This window comes from Diplotaxodon limnothrissa, linkage group LG15 (genome assembly GCF_057381915.1).
Source record: "Diplotaxodon limnothrissa isolate DT_005_m linkage group LG15, D_limnothrissa_male_GT1.1, whole genome shotgun sequence".
Lineage (NCBI taxonomy): Eukaryota > Metazoa > Chordata > Actinopteri > Cichliformes > Cichlidae > Diplotaxodon > Diplotaxodon limnothrissa.
In genome coordinates this window covers 21,026,056-21,044,654 of record NC_140610.1, presented here as the reverse complement: position 1 = coordinate 21,044,654, position 18,599 = coordinate 21,026,056, and the positions used below count along the sequence as shown (strand labels likewise).

Sequence of the window (18,599 nt, the reverse complement as noted above, 5' to 3'; positions counted from 1 at the left end):
GAACACATGCCAGCTTTGCTTTCACGCTCAGCTCTGCAGATTGTGCTTCAACCAAAACCTAAATTCCTCATTTTTAAAAGTCAAACTCAAAATTGATTCAACAGAAGATTCTAAATGGAATCTGAACCGTGCACTGTAACTGCTTACTGCCAAAAACGGACACAAAAAGAAAGAAAAATAAGGCACTCAAACAACCATCGCTCTAAAATATTCAGCAGTTTGGTTGCTAGGTTACAGTAAAGGATAAGCTTCACTGTGAAGATGCAGTTTTGTTTTTTTCTTTTCTGTGTTTTTGAGATATTTGGACGTGCATGTGTGTGAGAACTGTTCAAAGTGCAAGTTTAACGATTCATTTTTCGGCCACACAGAAACATGATACAAAAGAAAAAAAGAGGCATATTCAGAGGAGATCAGTCACAAAGGTAGAGGATTAAGCAGTCTAATGTAAATGCAGCAAACAGTAACTTAATGTTGACAAAAAGAAAACAATGTTTAGTTAGACTCTGGAGCGGTAGACGAAACCAATTTGCTGTGAACGTGTTGAGAAAACGCGTTTTTCCTCCCTGTGAAGTAAAGTTTGACCGCAGGTTTTCACTTCAGTGCTACACAATGAACACTGAGTCATACCGGATCTGCTGATTGGCTTCACTGCGGATCTTGAGCACCTCCTTGCCCTTCAGCTCCAGCTCTTTAGTCAGGGTGCTGATGTTCTCGTTGAGCGTGTGGATTTGGTGGTCCAGCTGAGCGATGTGGTTCTTCCTCCTCGTCACCTCCTCCTGCAACTCGGAGATCCGGCCCAACAGCTCGCGTTCCTGTGAAAAGAGAAACAATAAAAATCAGCTCTGAAGAGATGAAGGACGTAAAGGTTTAGCTATAAGGCTTGTAATGTTGATTTTAAAGCTTATCTATATGGTAGAATATTTTGGAAACTACACTTTAGAATTTTTTAAAGTTGGTTATTTCGAACATGTTTAACACCTTGAGAATATTTTTTAAATCCACCATTAGGGTGAAACTTTTCAGATGAATAGGTGAATGCTGAACACAGCTGAATGAACAAAAATGGCTTTACCACGATGAAGCAATCATCCATCAGTGCACACAACGCAGATAGCAACAAAGCCTCTTAACGAATATAGTGAACAGCATTTTATCTTAAGTCCTAAATTTATGCAGGACTTTAAATAATCTGGCTTATGTGTCTTGATTCAATTGTCAAAACCCTTTTCAATGTGTCCATAATTTCACATCCTTAAGAAGCTCACAGAGGCAGGTTTGGTATTTCTCACAAACTGTTCAAACCTTCTGTTTGCAGACAAAAGTTGGCTTAAAGGGAGAGAAGCTGTTTATTTCAGACAGTGGATTAATTGAAAGGTTGCAGCACTATAAGATTAATAGGGGTTATTTTGAAGTGGGAATCGCACAAAGCCACTTTCGCAGAGTTCAGGAAAAAAAACAGAGGTGGAAAGGAGCATATTAGGTCCTCTTTAAGTAAATTTACTTGTTTCCTCAGGTAAAGTCACTGCATGATACTGTTAAGGCAGTATTAAGCTGTGACCCCTCTTAAAATAGATCAGAAATAAATGTTAGATTGCTAAATTCTTTGAACAACAAGCAGCACACCAGTGCCAAAAGTATTCGCTCAGCTTTCCCACACATATGAACTTGACTAAAATCCCATTCTTAATGTCGGCCAACCATTTGCAGCTATGACAGCTCCAACTCTTCTGGGAAGAGTTGGAGAAGAGTTTAAGATGACCAGTCTTTTAGAAGTGCATTTATGAGATCAGATGCTGATGTTCACTGAGATGGCCTGGTTTGCATTCTCTGATCTGATTGATAGTAAATGGTAAATGAACTGGTTCTTATATAGCACTTTTCTACTCTGAGTACTCAAAGCGCTTTATACAACTTGTTCATTCACCACACCCATTCACTTTTCTAAGTGCTATCTAACTACCATTCATACATACACATTCACACACACATTTTTGGGTTGTATGGAAGCCCCAAACGCAATTTCATTGTTCTTGACAATGACAATAAATAAATAAATACTAAATAAATACTAAATACACTCCGATGGCTGCATCGGAGAGCAACCTGGGGTTAGTATCTTGCCTAAGGATATTTGGCAAGCAGACTGGGATTGAACCACCAACCTTCCAGTTAGTAGGTGACCTGCTCTACCACCTGAGCTGCACAAAGTTGCGAGCATGAAGTTGTACAAAGTTTCTTGGTAGCTGAAGTATTAACAGTTCCTTTAACTGGAACTAAAGGGCAGAGCAAAACTCCTGAAAAACAAGCCCAGACCATAAACCCCCTCTGCCAAACTTTACACAGATTTTCCATCGGCCTTCCATTTATTTGGGCTCAGGACACAACTTAACACTTCCTGTAACTCTTTCAAATTAAAAGCCTTAGTGTTTCTTCTTACCACAGCTTTGCAGGCATATACAACAAACACTGGAGAGGACTGTTCCTTTAGCTTGCACATTATAGGCAGCCCTTATTTGGTCACTTTGTCCACAGAGACATCTAAATCCTCCACTGGTTTTCATTTAAGGATACACAGTGATTTCCAACTGTGCCACAATAAGCTGAGTCCGTGTAAGGTTCTTATTTTGTCAACTTACTTGCATTTTGCAGCCAGTGTACTTGGGGAAACAATGATCTATTAGTTCTTTTGGGCCATAACAGTTTGTTTATGACTGATAAAAGCAACTTAATAAAATCAACTTAATAAAACTTAATAAAATCCAGTAGAGAACTCAAGCTGTTGAACCAGGTAATTTAACTGACGAGTATGGCAAAAACAAGATTTCAGTCATTATGGGAGAGACGAGATTCATCTGAGCTCTGATAATACAACAGTGCTGTAAACTACTGAATGACTTCATGTAAACATGACCAACAACTGAAATTACTCACGACCGCCTGCCGAGCTGCTCTTTTCTTCTGAGCTCCACACTGACACAAGAAGCAGCTCGATTCTGTCGCATTTTGAAAGTGAGAAAATGAGCAAGTGATTTTCCCAGCAGGGGTGCGGTGAACGACGCGTAGGTTCAACCAAACAGTGGCATAAAAAAAACAAAAAGAACAACGCAGCCTGTCTGCATTTACGAGTCCATTATTGGAACATGTGACTCACAGCTTCGCAAACTTTAAGAAGTATTCCACTTTCTGTTGTTTGTTAATAGGGAGCTTAAATTTCTTTTGTATACAGTGCATGAACTGAGGGGGTGCATTGAGGTCTGGTATAAGATAGAAAAGGATTATTTTGAATAGTGCATAGCTACTCTGATAAAGTCATAAGGTCAGTTGCTGCGATTTATCCTCTTTGTAGCTCTGAATATCATCTCAGATTTTCCTGAAAATGGTAAATTGATCTGTGCCTGTAAAAGGTGAACTTTAAAGAAACAATGACACCTTACTATGTTACTTATTTCACTGATATATATATATATATATTTACATACATACATACATACATACATACATACATACATACATACATACATACATACATACATACATATATTAATTGTCATCTCTCATTTGGGTGTTTCTATTTTAGTAACTTTCAGTTTTATGTTGACTGTCATTTGTCTCTGATGTGTTTTAGACACAAGAGACTGCTTCCTTTCTCTCATTGTCCTTGATTAGTTTTGGCTGTTCCTTGTTTCCCAGGTGTTTCCACTCCTCTGATTAGTCCTCATTGGTCTCCTTGCTGTTTGTTCTTAGAACTTTGGCATCTCATCTAATAAAAGGTTGATTTTAAAGATTACAAAAAAGTTTATTTGTCATCATGGAGCATTTTGTGTTGACTGATGAGGAGAAAAAATGAGCTGAATCCATTTTCAGAGGAGCCTGAAACACTGAAAGAGATCTGAAACCTTTCTCAAGTCATTGTCATTAACATACTCAACTCTGAAATTCCCGGGAGGTGAAATGGGCCTCACGTGCCAAACATTTCATTACGTTTGGTGACTTAAATGAAGAAGCAAGATGTGATCTGAAGACTCTCAGTTGAGTGCCACTTAACACCATCAGAATTAGATTAAACACTGTCACGTTATCGTCTACTAATGATTCCTCTCCCTGTGAAAAATCTAATTTAACTTGGCACTATAACAATTTGTGCCAAGGACTGTGTTCACATATCCAGAAGCCATAATCTTGTATAATAGCTTCATATTCACAAACTACTGTCTATTTGCATCGCCATCTGCATTTTCACTTAATGTAATTGGCTGTTTTTTTTTTAAAGTCCAAAACCTTCAGTACAATCAAGCACAATGGTGATCGGCCAGATGAGTCTTTAATGACCAATTTACTCATTTTACTCTTCATCTCATCCAAATCTTGGCTGGCGTTGGAGCAGGAGATGAAGGGAAATTAGGAAAGAAAGCTGGCAGAATTAAAGAAAGAAACAAAGGCTAATTGGAAGAGCATTTATCGAATGATATGGGACATTATAACTTAATATACTCTTTCAATTACAGCAGATATCAGCCTTTGATTTCACAACTGCGGAAGACGAGATAAAATTCCCAGTGTTGGGCTCGTTTGGGGGAGAGATTTATTTACTTTTGCATCTTGTCTGAGTTGATCTATCATCTTTTTTTTTGTCTGCTTATCTGCTGTCTCTCTCTTTTATAATCTAATTTTATCCTCTCTTTCAAACACCTCAGATATAATATGTGAACAGCGCCGTAAAGGAGATCGCTTTGTCATTCTCTGTTTTGCCTAGTTCTTCTTTATCCTTCTTTTCCTTAAAAAATAAACTTTTCAAATAATAATCAAAAAGGACATTACAGTAAAATAGAGTGTGATTTCCTGAGCTACTTTATTTTTCAATGGGTATTAGTAGTTAGCCAATGAAATCCCATGAACTGCTGCCATGAATACATATTTTTATTCTCAGGGGAACAATGCTGTGCCCCAGTTTCTAAACAGTGTGTGAGTTATTTGCTTTGTTATTCCTTTAAATGTGCTTTTTTGTTAGTTTTGAGTTCTTTACTGTCTTATTCATAAGTGTATCTGTGAATTTTAACAGTAAAGCCTTCACTTTTAATTCCTCCTTTCAGCGGGACAAAGGTGGTTCGTACTGTTGCTGTAAAATATGCTGGCTGTCATCATGTTTATCCAGGGCTGCCAACACTAATATGGGAAATATGCCACTTTTCTGCCTGTCACAATCTCAGCTAACCACTTCATATACAATTCTACCAAACTGTTAAGAACACATTGCTCCAAAAACCCATGGCTCCATGAGAACAGAACCATAGCGGGGAGAAAAATAATACGAGCGATAAAAGGAAACAACGGTTCTCTGAAGATGCTTTAAATCTAACAATGAGGAAGAAAACAAATGTTCTCATGTGTGCTAGAGCATCATCATGACCACAACAATACAATCAAAGTGGACCGGAATAGTTATTAAAAGTCAAGAGATACTGATGGCAGGGTAATTCTTCAGACAAGACTGTTAGATCAAACATGATAAATATCTAGACAAGGATAGATGACACTGTGCACACAAAGACCTGCGCACACCTCTGCACTCCATCAGCCTCTCCCTCCCCATCTGTTAAGTAATTGGAGGTACAAAAGCATTATTTAACACAGCGTGACGCCCGTCTGCCACTGAGCTCCTCCGCTCTATTGACTCAACTCAGGAAGTTTTAGTTTATGTTCCATTAATGCCTCAGCAAAGTAAACAAGGAATTATTGTAAACACAGACTCCCACTGATGTTGAATATAAATGTAAAACAAAATGTTTAAAGGCAGACTTTTAACATTATTAAATCCCAGGACCTACAGCATGGACAGAAATGTCCATTACTAAAGCCCCATTCAAGCAGGCCCAGAGAACCCCTAGCAACCAACAGTAACCCAGTCACCAGAGAAAAGTGTTATTTCCTGACAGGTTGGTGAGTGGTGGAAGTCGATATCTTCCATGGAAATTATGGATCTACTAGTAACTAAAGCTGCTTCTTTCCACATGACTTTACATGGTTAACAGGTAGCAACAGCTTGCTAACTGTGAAAACATACTTGTGTGGCTCGATGCTCCCGCAGTAATCAAGTCTCTGGGTTTAAATCTGATGATTGTTTAAAGAGTTTGCAGAGGTGATAAAGAGGAAGAGGTCTTTCTCTTTTCAAAGGCCTGCAAAAATGGCTTTTTACTTTTTTCTTGTTAAACAGTTACCAATGTAAATTAGATTATTATCCTACTACTATGTAGGAAAGTATGAATGTCAGACTTTGTGTCTAATTGTGATTTATATTCAGGAATGGGCATTCTCTGGCATTATTAATTTCATTGCTCAGTTCATCTGCAAAACAAAAACACTAGAGAGATGACTTGCAGGGAGTTGGTAACGCATTCGACATAAAACAAGAAAAATATCAAGAAAAAAATGAGCCGACAAATATTTATTTGCCCCCTGTGGATCCAACCTTCCATCCAATGAAACTCGTCCAGTGGGTGTTTCCTCAGGAAAAGAAAATATTGAGCAGCTATGTACATCGCTTTGTGAGCAGCACATCAACTTCTTCGTCTGAGCGCGTAACTTGGATGTCTTTATGGATCTCAGAGGACCAAATAATAAATAAATAAATCTTCAGATGCAAGAAAAAAGGCAGAACACAGTGATGTAGAAATCTACGAGAAACTGACCCTTGTCTCCTGTAATCCATGACATCAGAAAACATGCTACTTTTTCAGTCATTCATTTTGAATCTTTTTAAATAAAATATGATGATAATTTTGCAAATCATGATCCACATTGTGGTCAAAAACAAGAATAAAGGAGAGTTTGCTTTACCTCATAGCTGACTGCTAGTTGACCACCCCTCGCTTGTCACATTCAGTTTCAAATTACCAGAGTGAAAACAGTTTGAGGCTTTAAGACAGATCCTCACTAACAGGTTGATGATGTCATAGTGGCTGTGTTGACTGAACACGTAGTTACATTTCTTGGGAGGTGTGTATCAGGTTAGATGGGAGGTTACGGCACAGGTTTAAGAGGGGGTTCTGCTTATCTCTGAAGTCATGCCGTACATTTCCAGCTGAAGCATAATTCAAACATCACTGCTTGACTGGCAGGTAGTTGAGACTGTAACGTGTGCCTATTAGCTTTAATTGCCCTCCTGTTCTCTTTGTGACTAAAGAGGGAATAAAGGTGGGGTGTGTGCACGTGTGCATTTAGGGGGTGCATAGTGGCAGTATTAAAGAGAACCAGCTGTGTGTCTCTGCTAGAACATCTGTATCATAAGGTGATGAGAATGGAACTCACTGTGCTGGGGGTAATTAGAAAGATTTACAAGTGGTGCTCAGAGGGCTGCCTGCAGTGTGGTGTGTGTGCTTGTGAGCAGGTGGTATATGATGCTGGTAGCATCATTTAACATTGACTCCATCCCACTGAATTTCTTTGATTTTGATTTCTTTGAAAGTAATTTTGTTTTTAGAGGACTGTGCGACCTAGATTACTGCATTAGTGTCTGAATGTTTTATCACTTATTTTGTATTTGAGCATGAGCTGTATACTGAAGATAGATGGTGGCTGATCAATCACGGCTTCACCAGCTGATTAATGAAGTCCTGTTCTGAAGCCTTGAGTTTTGCATTTTGGCCACCACCACGTTGGTGTGTTGGAAGAAGAAGCGTCCATATTTTGACATGATGGTGGATTACAGAGTTAACGATAACATGCTTCACACAGACATACAGATGTCTGCTAGTTAGTTAGGTCTAGCTAACAGACTCGATACCTCTATGAAGTGGGAAATTAACAATCGAGACAAAAACCAGCCTATAAAACATGTTTTACTGCAATAAAGTTTCCATAAAGGAGACTATAAAGACCCGTGTGTCAAGTGCTCATTTGAGGAAGTGCAACTTTTGGCACTTCTTTATGGCCCATTTATCCTCACCATGCAAACTGTGCCAGATGAAAAAAGCGACATCATATACAGAGGGCGATGTTGCAAAAGTCTGAAAAGAAAAAGACTTGCTACTTTTTTCTCCTCTTATACCAGCGCTGATGTGCACACTGTGTCTGAGTGGAGACACTTATCGTAATGTGGGGACTATTTCCTCCCTCAGTGCTGGTATAAGTGGTACGGAGCTGAGGCGACGTCACTGTTTGCAAACAGACCAATGTAGTGAGCTTAACCGAGGCTGAATTCTTCAGCGCTAAGAGTATCTATTTGCTTTGGACATGAACACTTTCTTGGGCTGTAAAAATTTAGTATATACAAAAAAATAAAAGTAAAAAGCTTCCACAAATCAAGGCGACACCTATAAATTGCTCATTTTTGAGTCAATAGGTAAAGCTGGAGCTGGTGCATAGTCAACATTTCCTCTTGAAATGCTCCTTATTTTTTAAGCACTTTTAACATTGATCCAGCTTGTCCTCAATTATTTTTTTGTTGCTCAAGTAATCAATTATATGACTAATCACCTCGATGTAACCTCAGGCTAATTTAAAAACTTGGTGAAATAAAGAAAAATCCATAAAAATATCAGCAGCCTGTGGCTTTGATCCAAATTAAATGGCTCACCGGTGCACATAAGTCAAGCCGGGTGTGTATGACAGGAGAATGTAATACTGTGTGCGTCTAATCTTCACTGTGGCCATGGAAGAGAGAGAATATGGTAAAGTGTTTTGAGGATTCATCCTTCACTGGATGCCCATTCATCACATAGCTTTGTTGCTCGTGGTGCTGTGGTGGCGGTGGAAATGAATGTGGTTGGAAATGCTGTTGTGATAAGCCAGCCCGTCTTCAGTAAGTCTCACAGTACCTGTGTCCGGTTATTCTCGATCGTCTTCTCCAGCTCGGCCTTGGCGGCGGCTGACTCGTGCTGGTGGGTTTGTCTCAGGTGTTCGATGGCTGACGCGTGGATGTGGTTCAGCTCCGATCGCAGAGAGGCTGATGGAAAAATATGATCGAATACACGAATGTCAGGAGGTCACATTTTATTTGCACAGAGCATCACGCACATGATGAAGCAAAGCTAGTCTGCATATTTCAGATTCAGACTTACTCAGAAAGCTCCTTTCAGCCTTTTGTCTATTTGCAAAAAGAGCTCATTACATCCAAAGGCATTCTTACTACATTACTTTTTTCCCCCTAACTTTGCCCATAAAGAGAATGTCTCTGCTGCCTTTACCCGAGTGGCCTTTAATCCTCACTTCAATGAACACCTTTTATTGCAAACAGTCTAATGGCTTAGAGAAGCATGGTGAGGGAACACACTGCTATTAGCTTTGAAAGACAAAAGAAGAACAAAGTCACGAACTGCACATGATTTCTCTCTGCAGTTCAAAACCAGTCAGAAGACGGGCAAACAGAAAGAAACAGAACATGCGAATACACACGTATGGGGATACGATAGAAAAAAAGGTAAGAGATATAAGGAGGAACAGGTAATAAAATAATATTATCGCTGGAGCCTGCCAGTGTCAGGACCATGACATAGAGGGTAATGGAAGACCATTTATCACAGCACAGTACTGGTTTGTCGGCACCAAATATTTGGTGAGGTTGAGAATTTACTTCACTTATGTGCTTATATGATTTTGTTAGACTTTAGATCCTTGTTGATGTTTCATTTTACTCTGTTGTCCCTACACTGCATTATAATGAGAAAATAATAAAGACCAGATGTTTCTCCTGTCAAATAGCAACATTAACGTAAGACAGAGAAATGTAATAATACATTATTACATTTCTCTGTCTGACTACAGTCTGTGATGAAAGAATGTCTGTCTACAGTCATGTAGAAAACATCCATATGTCTTGCGTTCTGAAATTACAGCTATTATTCACGGAAATGCCATTTCTATAGCACCGCGGTGCAAGACCAGCTATCTAAATGCGCTTTAATGTTGTTCTGCAGTGGGGAGGAAAGACTGTCTTTTGACAGAATGAGATCAGACCCGGGCTTGAGGAGGGGTGGTTAACTGCCACAATCGATGGGGATGGTTAATTGAAAAGAGACGACAACCGACAAACAGGACAAAACACAAACTGTGAGCGAGCAGGCAAAAATGATCACCCATCATTCTACTGCATGACTTTCCCTCGGACCCAATTCTGAGTGTTTTATTGAAACAGATATCTCCCACAGCCGTCCTTTTTCACTTCCGATGTTTTTCCACTAGTTGGAAAAACTCCATGAGGTTCGGGGGAATGAGCCGTCTGAACAGAGCGTGGAGCAGGCAGTAAACATGACCAAGACTCACTAATGGTGAACGGACCAGGTTACCAGCTGCTAAAGTCCAACACGTTCTGACATTAACAGAACGTTGCCAGGGAGCTGGAAAGTTACAGATTTGTGTCCTCACAAACAAAACTGGCTCAAATGTGTGATAATGTGACCTCATCTTTTCCAACTGTTCTCCGTCTGCACCAGCTGGGAAACCCTGAGCTGTGCTGATGTATCACAGAGAGGCCTGTACATGTATATCTCACAAAACTAAAATACTGTGAAAATCTTCATTTTTTTCACTTTTTAATTTAAACGGGTAAACTTTTATATATTCTATATAGATTTATACATTTAAAATGAATAAATTAATACTTTCTTTGTTTTAATTTTGATTATTATGGCTTAGAGCTAATGAAAATCTTAAAATATCTTAAATTATTTCATTATTTCATTTGAAGTTTGAGTAAATAAAAATTTAAACAGTATAAATACTGCATGATTTTATGCTTCATCTGCTCACGTCCTTTACAGAGATGCTGATTTCTTTTTCCAGTTGGACTTGCTCACAGTGCTGTCTGTGCTCCATTCGTCAGCCAGCTCACTTTTCAGAAATTGGACAGTTTTGTATTTTGAATCCTTTTTTGATAAAAATGAGAAAATGTTACGATAAAACTTGTGATGGATTTGTGAGTTTTTTTCATGAGCTTTAAGCCAAAACCAAATCAAAATGTATAAATATTTAATAAATGGAGAATACATGAAAGTATAAATCCTGAAACAACTAACTTTTTCCTGGACCTTCATATTATTGTAGATGCACTAGTACAGATGGACCCTGTCGCACACTTTTGCCTGCAGACTGGGGTCAGGTTACAAAAATTGGGGGATGCCAAAACAACACTGTGTGGTCTGCGGCTGCAGAGGAGGCGTGGTGCAGTGGGTTCAGGGGCCAATGCCCGGGAGGCTGGGAGGGCAGCTGGGGCTGATTGGCTTATTAGGCTCTCCGGTGATCAGGAGGTCGCTGGGACCGGAGGAGAGAGTTGCACCGGGAGTTGGTAATCTCACTAGAGACACCGACCCTGTGACATTGTACACGTGTTGGGTCCTTTTGCCAAACTAAAGCTCACAATGCATTTACATTTCAGAGAAATCCAGTTTAAAATATATTTTTTGAAAAATAATTGTGTTACATATTAGAGGATAAAATATTAGCCACAATAAATGTGGCAGCCCTAATTTTCCCTTTAAGTCCTTCACTGCCAGTATCTTCTTTCACTCAAGACTTTCTTCTGAAATACATGAATCTGTTTAGCCCCTGCTGCATTTTTTCCATTTGGATTTTTCTGAAATAACCACCAGGAATCCATATTCATAGGTGTGTGAAGTCTCCTTTATGTAGACACAAATCAGCTGCCACAGGGTGTGTTTGAGGGTTTCATAAATGACTTCCACTTAAGGCTGTATATAGTCTGGAATAGCACTTAATGTGGCAGCGTGAAAACAGAGCGAGACAGGGGGGAGGATCTCATGGCTGAATTGAAGTCCTGCCAATAGTCTCATATTCAACCTACAAGTTTAAACACAAATATATTCATATTTGTGTTTAAACTTGTCGGTTCTACTTAAACATTCTTCTGTTCTTTCTATAGTTTCAGCTCAAACTGAAAAATCACTGCAGACTGAATAAAAGCTCTCCAATCAAGGCAAAATATACTTAAAATTCATGGGTGGGTTATTTTGTTTATGTTTTTATGTATGCACCCACACACAAAGACAGAGCAACCAAACACACACACACACACACTTTACCTAACATGGCTTTGCCCTCATCCTCCAGTTCAAAGCGGAGCGTTTGAAGCTCCTGTTCTGACTGCTGTTTGAGCGTCTCGATGCTCTGGCGGTGAGCCTCTCTGAGAGACTGCAGCTCTGCATGGTGATGGTGGCGGAGACGCTCCTCCAGGTCCTGATGGAGAGATGAGACAGGTGGGTAAAAAAAGGAAACAGAGGAGGGTGAAAGAGAAACAAAAAGAGGTCAGGAAAACAATTAGAAAGAGGGAAATGGAGGAGTGGGAGGACCAGAGGGAGACCAGCGACAGGAAAAATGCAAGAAAATGAACAGTATAGGAGGAAATGATGGAGTGGGAGGGAAAAGTAAGAGGCAAGAGGGATAAAAACAATGAAATGGAACAGTGAGCAAGAAAGAAAGTAAAAGAAAACAATTTTATTTAAAATCCTCTATGAGCTAAAGGAGAAACTGACCACTGAAGCATCAAGAAACACACCATTTATGCTGCAGACTGCACAAATCGGGGTCACCTTCTATGTCTGAATGCATCATAGTGCACACGCTATTTTCTTACATTTCTTACATTTGAAATGTCAGAAAAAATTATAAGTCACTCTGCTCTGGAGATGTGATATTAAAGAACGCGCAGACAGTTTTCTCCGTCATATTTCAAGTCTCATAAACACTTTTCCTAGAAGGTTTGCCGTTCCTGTCCAGAAGTGCTTCATATTCATATTGCTGCATATTTCCATCTGCTTTGGATGCTGGAAGATCGTTCTGGTTGCCATTAGTTTGCATGAAAAAAAAAATCCTGTCTGCAAACACTTGCCAACTAGCTACTGAACTTGGAAAAGTGCGGCACACCAGAACTAAAGTGTTCACCGTCACTGAACGGCGTGCTTTATTGGTGCAACCAGCATGTTTCAAAACACCCAACTTTCACTTTGAAGGCAGACAGTCTTTGTTTTCTGTTTGTGTCACACTGCTTAGGTATTACATCACTATTTTAATGGCAGATACACAAAGCTAAGGTGTCCGTCGGGATATTAGGCATAAAAATGGATTGGCGCATCCCTGCTCTTCATCCTTCTGCATGCAAACATGGAAATCTGGAGATGGGATAGAGGTGGGTTTCTAAGAAGCTTGCAGATATATCCTGAAAGATCTGACAAATGGATGTTAAGAAGAGTATCAGGCAATTTCCCAGGATTGGAGCTCACATCATGTCCTGCTGGAATTAATTAATTTATGGTAACCCTTCAAAAAACCTGTTTATATTGACACAGAGAGAAAAACTGAGTGATGTGCCATCAGATTCTTTTGATAATTTTGCTGTTGTCGTGCTATGAAGAAGGAACAGGCACAAAGACATTAATTAGTATTTAGGCTAAAGGCACCAGAGGCAGTCTTTGTGTACACTTCCAATTTTCAGCTTTTCTGGAAACTTTTTGTCACATTCAGCATCTGAAAGCAAGAGTCTCGACTATTTAATTAATAAAACAATAAATATGTTCATTTTGTTTCGTTCAGCTCTTTGATTTCCACTTTAGTTTCCAAACAAGAACTTAAACAGTTTAAACAGAAAAACATATTTGACTATTAGCAAAAACAACTGACAAGCATACACAGCATTAGCATCATGCATTAGCACTGTTTACTGGAGGGTTGCCACAAAACAAACACACACACACACACACACACACACACACACACACAGTAACATCAGTGAAGACCTACTAATGTTACGCTGCTGGCAGCTGAGTGTTTACTCTGGCAGGAAAAGGCTGTTTTTGATGTGTGAGTATCCACACTTTGTGCCTTTCTAGCAGCAGTTTATAGGAAACATGCTTTTACTTCTTTGAGAAATAGTCAGCGCTGCTGTTGCTGTCAGGATTTGACGTCTCTGTGTCAAACGGCCATTAAAGTGTTTCTGCAATCTATCAGGAGCCTCATTTCTGTTTCCAGAAAGCAGTCCTCTAAAGTTATCACTGAGATTACACACACAGGGTACTACTTAAGCGCTGTTTTTCAACATGCAGGTATAAGTTGGTACAATATGACTTCTTTAGAGATTAACAGTAGTCATTGTCAAGGCTTTTCTAAGCTTACAAAGGTGTTTATGATGATGATACCTCTAATTTACAGAAAGTAGCCTCCACCTAAACTACTTCTTTTGGCTTTAACTGCAGGGATCACCATAGTGGACTGTCTGCCTCCATCTCACCCTATTCCTAGCATCCTGCTCTGTCACACCAACCCTCTGCATGTTCTCCTTCATGACATCCACAAACCTCCTCTGAGGTCTTCCTCTTTTCCTCCTGCCTGGCAGCTTCATCTTCAACATCCTTTGTCCAGTATATCCACTATCCCTCCTCTGTACATGTCCAAACTATCTTAGAGTCACCTCTAACTTTGTCTCCAAAACACCCAACCTGAGCTGTCCCTCTGATGCACTGATTTCTAATCTTGGTCAAAATCGCTCAACAGTCCATCATCTAATCTGAGAAACTCCAGTGCGTCTCTCTAAAACCCAACTCTTGAACTTAATAAAACTTTTAAATGCTTAACTGTCTGATTAGATTTTTGGTTGCCAGATGCATTTGGTAACACTCTATGTTCAGAATAGAATTTCAGTCTTGATGTCAAGCCCCAAGAAAATGGTCAAACCAATGAGGGCAAAAAATGTAAAATAAAGATGAGAACAATACAAGTGACTTTTTAATTTATCAAGAACCTCGATATAAAGTGTTAAATGTTCTTTCCAACTCTGGACAAACCACCTAATCATCTTTGTCTAAAATGGTATCAAGATAACTAACCCAGCATGACAATAAATAAGGAAAACGTTGATACTTTTTCTATCAGCAGTCGTGAAATATTGGATGACGTTCAGATCTCATTTGCATTGTTGCACAAAGCATTAAAGCACACCACGGTTCACACTGAGTTTAGCTCGTTTTTCTTTGTCAGTGAAATGTTCAGGTGCCATTTTGTAAATTTTAAACCACAATCCATCAGCGAGAATGATCTAAAATGATATTCAAATGAGGCTGACAGAAACATCTGCATTTTGATTCAGCAGTGTGTAATGCCTTTGGGAAATGATACATGGATTGAAGAGATGCTTGAATATTGAAATGAGGCTCGCTCTGAGTTGGCAGACAGCAGCCCTGGTTATTCAGTGTTCGACGGGGCTCCCATGCTGTTTTTATGGCAACCCTTCAAAAGCACCAAAAGCAGCACAGTGCATTAATGACATCAGAAAGAAAAAAGAAAAGAAATAACTGCTATTTATAGTGGATTCAGTCATTTATCTGCTATAACAGGGCTCTCTGTTTTCTCACGATGAAAAGCTGTTTTATATTTTACATAATTTTCCTATTTGCACTTTAGAATCACATTAAGTCCTAAAAAGATAACGTAACAATCCTCAGCAACTTAATAAAAGGCAACATTATTCTGATTAATCTCAAACACAGTCAGAGTATCAATGATGAATGAATCCAGTGTGATTTAATCCACTGCGTATGGAGTTCACATGTTGATGCCTAAAATTTGATGTTTTGGTTGCCACCACAGTTTCTTTTTTCTACCAAATCTACCAAACAGAAACCAACCACACAAACAAGGGACATAAAAGTCTGTATCCAGACTAGGGATGGGTACCGGTATCCGGTGCCATAATGGCACCGGTTCTGACATAAACGGTAGTAACCAGACCGAAAAGCAGCGCACATTTCGGTGCTTTGTTTTTCCTGAGCTGAGATACACTTTAGATTCTAGCCAATCATTTTACGTTTCCGAGGATAGTAGGCGGGCCCAGGTACGTACGTTCTTTTAGAGCAGAGCTACAGATTAAAAATGCCCAAGGTGAAGCGGTCAAAGTCTGGCTGTACTTCACAGCAAAAGATGCAAACTCAGCAGCCTGCAACAAGTGCTTTAAGGTGATACTGTGCAAAGGAGGTAACACCTCGAATCTGATGAAACACCTGGCGACACATAGCGGGTTTTTTTTTTTAAAGCCGAGAAATGCACCGTATTTGATAGCTTGCTGCAAGACCTCACACCGAGCACATCTACTGTGGGTGTGGTGGCTGTTATCGACCCGGAGTTAGCAACATCCCCCAAGAATCCGAATAGTAGAGTCCTGGCCCCTAGCCCTGCCAGTGTAGCAGGAATGATGAGGATGATGATGGCAGCAGCAGCCGTTCTTCTCTGGGTGAGTCGCTTAATGTTGTTCGTGTGTAATTTACATTGAGTAGGCTAACCACGTTATTAAATTAATGCATGTAAGGTGAACTAGCAAACACCGTCATAGTTACATGCGGCTGTCTTGTTTGATGGCAGATGCTCCCTTCACCCTGGCCAAAAAGGCTAAAATGACCAAAGAAAAAGTGGAAAACGGCTAAACGTGAGAGGTTTTTGGACAAAATTTGTTTTTTCCATTGTTTAAGCACTGCTTCCAGCCAAGAGTGATGCCATAAATCCCCTATAGCTGCAGAAAAGGCTAACATTGTTATCTTTTCACAAAAAAACAGCTGAACACGAGAGGTTTTTGGACAAAGTGTGTGTTCTCCATTCTTTAAGCACCGGTTCGAGCACCGTTTAAAAAGTACCGGTTTGGTACTGGTATCGGATAAAACCTAAACGATACCCATCCCTAATCCAGACCAATGAACTATAAAACAAATTGACTCGCTAAACAGCTGATGTCAAACTATCCACCGAAGCCAAAACCATTTTTGTACTAACTTGAAAACATGTTTGCTTCTGCTGTAAATTGGGGCATTTTAACATGTGAGTCTATGAGTGCTCATTCACTTTCTGAGCCTGCCTCAAGTGGCGACTGAAGGAACTGCCGTTTCCAGCACTTTTAACCCCTCAGTCATGATTTTCACATGTGATAAATTGAGAACGATGCAACATAACTTTTTCAAATTGATACCATTGGTGCATCTAGTAAAAATCGATGACATGTTTGAATCTCAGCTACCTCAACCTCAAGGATCAAGGTCATGGATAAACTTTTCTGAAAATACTCTATGGTGTAAATTTGACTCTTTTTTTTCTTCAATTTTACCATACTGCAAGGATTATTATTTTGTTGTCTGGTTGTGTTTCGTCGACCTTTATGTAGCTAACCTGACGCCATGAGTGAAGTAAGCGGTTGGTATAATCTTGGCACAGATAAAAGAATAGACATGCAAAGTGACCTTCAAGATGTTGTAAGCTGAAATCTTCCAACACAAAAGTGGTGCACACTTTATGCTGCCAAAAAGTGTGCATCACTTTATGGCAACATAAAGTGGTGCACACTTTATGCTGCCAAAAAGTGTGCATCACTTTATGGCAACATAAAGTGGTGCACACTTTATGCTGCCAAAAAGTGTGCACCACTTTATGGCAACATAAAGTGGTGCAAATAAGCATTTCGATTGAAAAATGTACCCTATATATGCTCAGTGCCCGGCCCAAGAAGGAAAAGCAGCAAAGACCTCTTTCACTCAAATATAAAAGAGAAGCTAGGCCGGAGGAGGGTAACAAAGGGGCTTGCAGATAAATCATGGCAGCCTACTTTACTATCGTGTCCAACATGAGACACAACACTACACTCAATTTTATACTTCCAAATAATCCATTTAGGGCCTCATTCTTTCCCTGTCTTCCTTTTTAAGATTAGGTGTTGGTCCACTGGCCCTTACTTGAGACTTGAGCAAATCTTAAGGACTTGATTTAATCCATCTAATCCTTGCCTAAGTATTCTGTTTCTCTTGAACACATCACAAAACACAAGCTCTACAGTTTGACTTTGAAGTAGCACCACTGCAGTTTTTTAAGATCTGGGAGAGCCTTTAATTATCATAGATATTCTTAATGTCCTTCACTGAGTTCATATGTGCAGCGAATCCTGTAAGAGTTTTAAAAGCCACTAATCTATCTTATTCATCAGTATTGATCATTGTTGCTTTTGTGCCCCGAGTCAGTTAAAAGCATACCTTTTATTCCTTTAATTAAAAGGAGAGCATTAGTTTCTCTTAACTGCAGTGAATCCTTTAATTACAAACTGACCGAACTGTTGTTACATTCACCTCCTCCCCTGTCTTGTCTCTCTGTGCTGTTTGTGTGTGAAGGCCTGCTTCTTCAATCTTCTTTCCATTACCAAGCAGTCAATATTTGTTACTTTTCTGGTGGCTGAATCCATTTAACAAGTAAAAGTGGTGATACCGAAGAACAAGAGCTTCGGGTAAACATACAAAGACATGAACTGAGAACATTGACCCTCAGGTTTTGTGGCAAACTGATTCAGCTGCTTTTAGTGCAATTCTGAATCCTGACCCCGAAGACCACTGAGAGTCCCCAGGTGGAGAAAGTGAGGCATCTGAAAGAGATGTGGCTTAAAAGCCTGTCTAATGTGCATTCAAGATCTTAGACTGTTGAGTAGAATCTTAATGCCTAAACTAACCTGCAGCCAACACAAGGGTTTTAAGACAGGTAACATGTTTGAACCCTGAAGCTGCTGTAATACAATAATGCTCACCTTATTCAAAGCTTTTTTGACCAGAGAACACCACCTGACTAGTAAAAACGTT

At 39.6% G+C, this 18,599-nt stretch overlaps 1 protein-coding gene across 1 annotated transcript in view; it reads right to left on the bottom strand.

Moving 5' to 3' along the window:
- The window catches only part of fam184ab (family with sequence similarity 184 member Ab), a 216,477-nt gene that overhangs the window by 28,869 nt on the left and 169,009 nt on the right, over positions 1-18,599 (bottom strand). The window contains exons 15-17 of the mRNA XM_085372694.1: positions 12,033-12,186; positions 8,814-8,941; positions 628-812 (exon numbers count right to left, since the gene is read on the bottom strand). Of these exons, the coding sequence (XP_085228820.1) occupies positions 628-812; positions 8,814-8,941; positions 12,033-12,186 (467 nt within the window). The remainder of the gene's footprint in view (positions 1-627; positions 813-8,813; positions 8,942-12,032; positions 12,187-18,599) is intronic.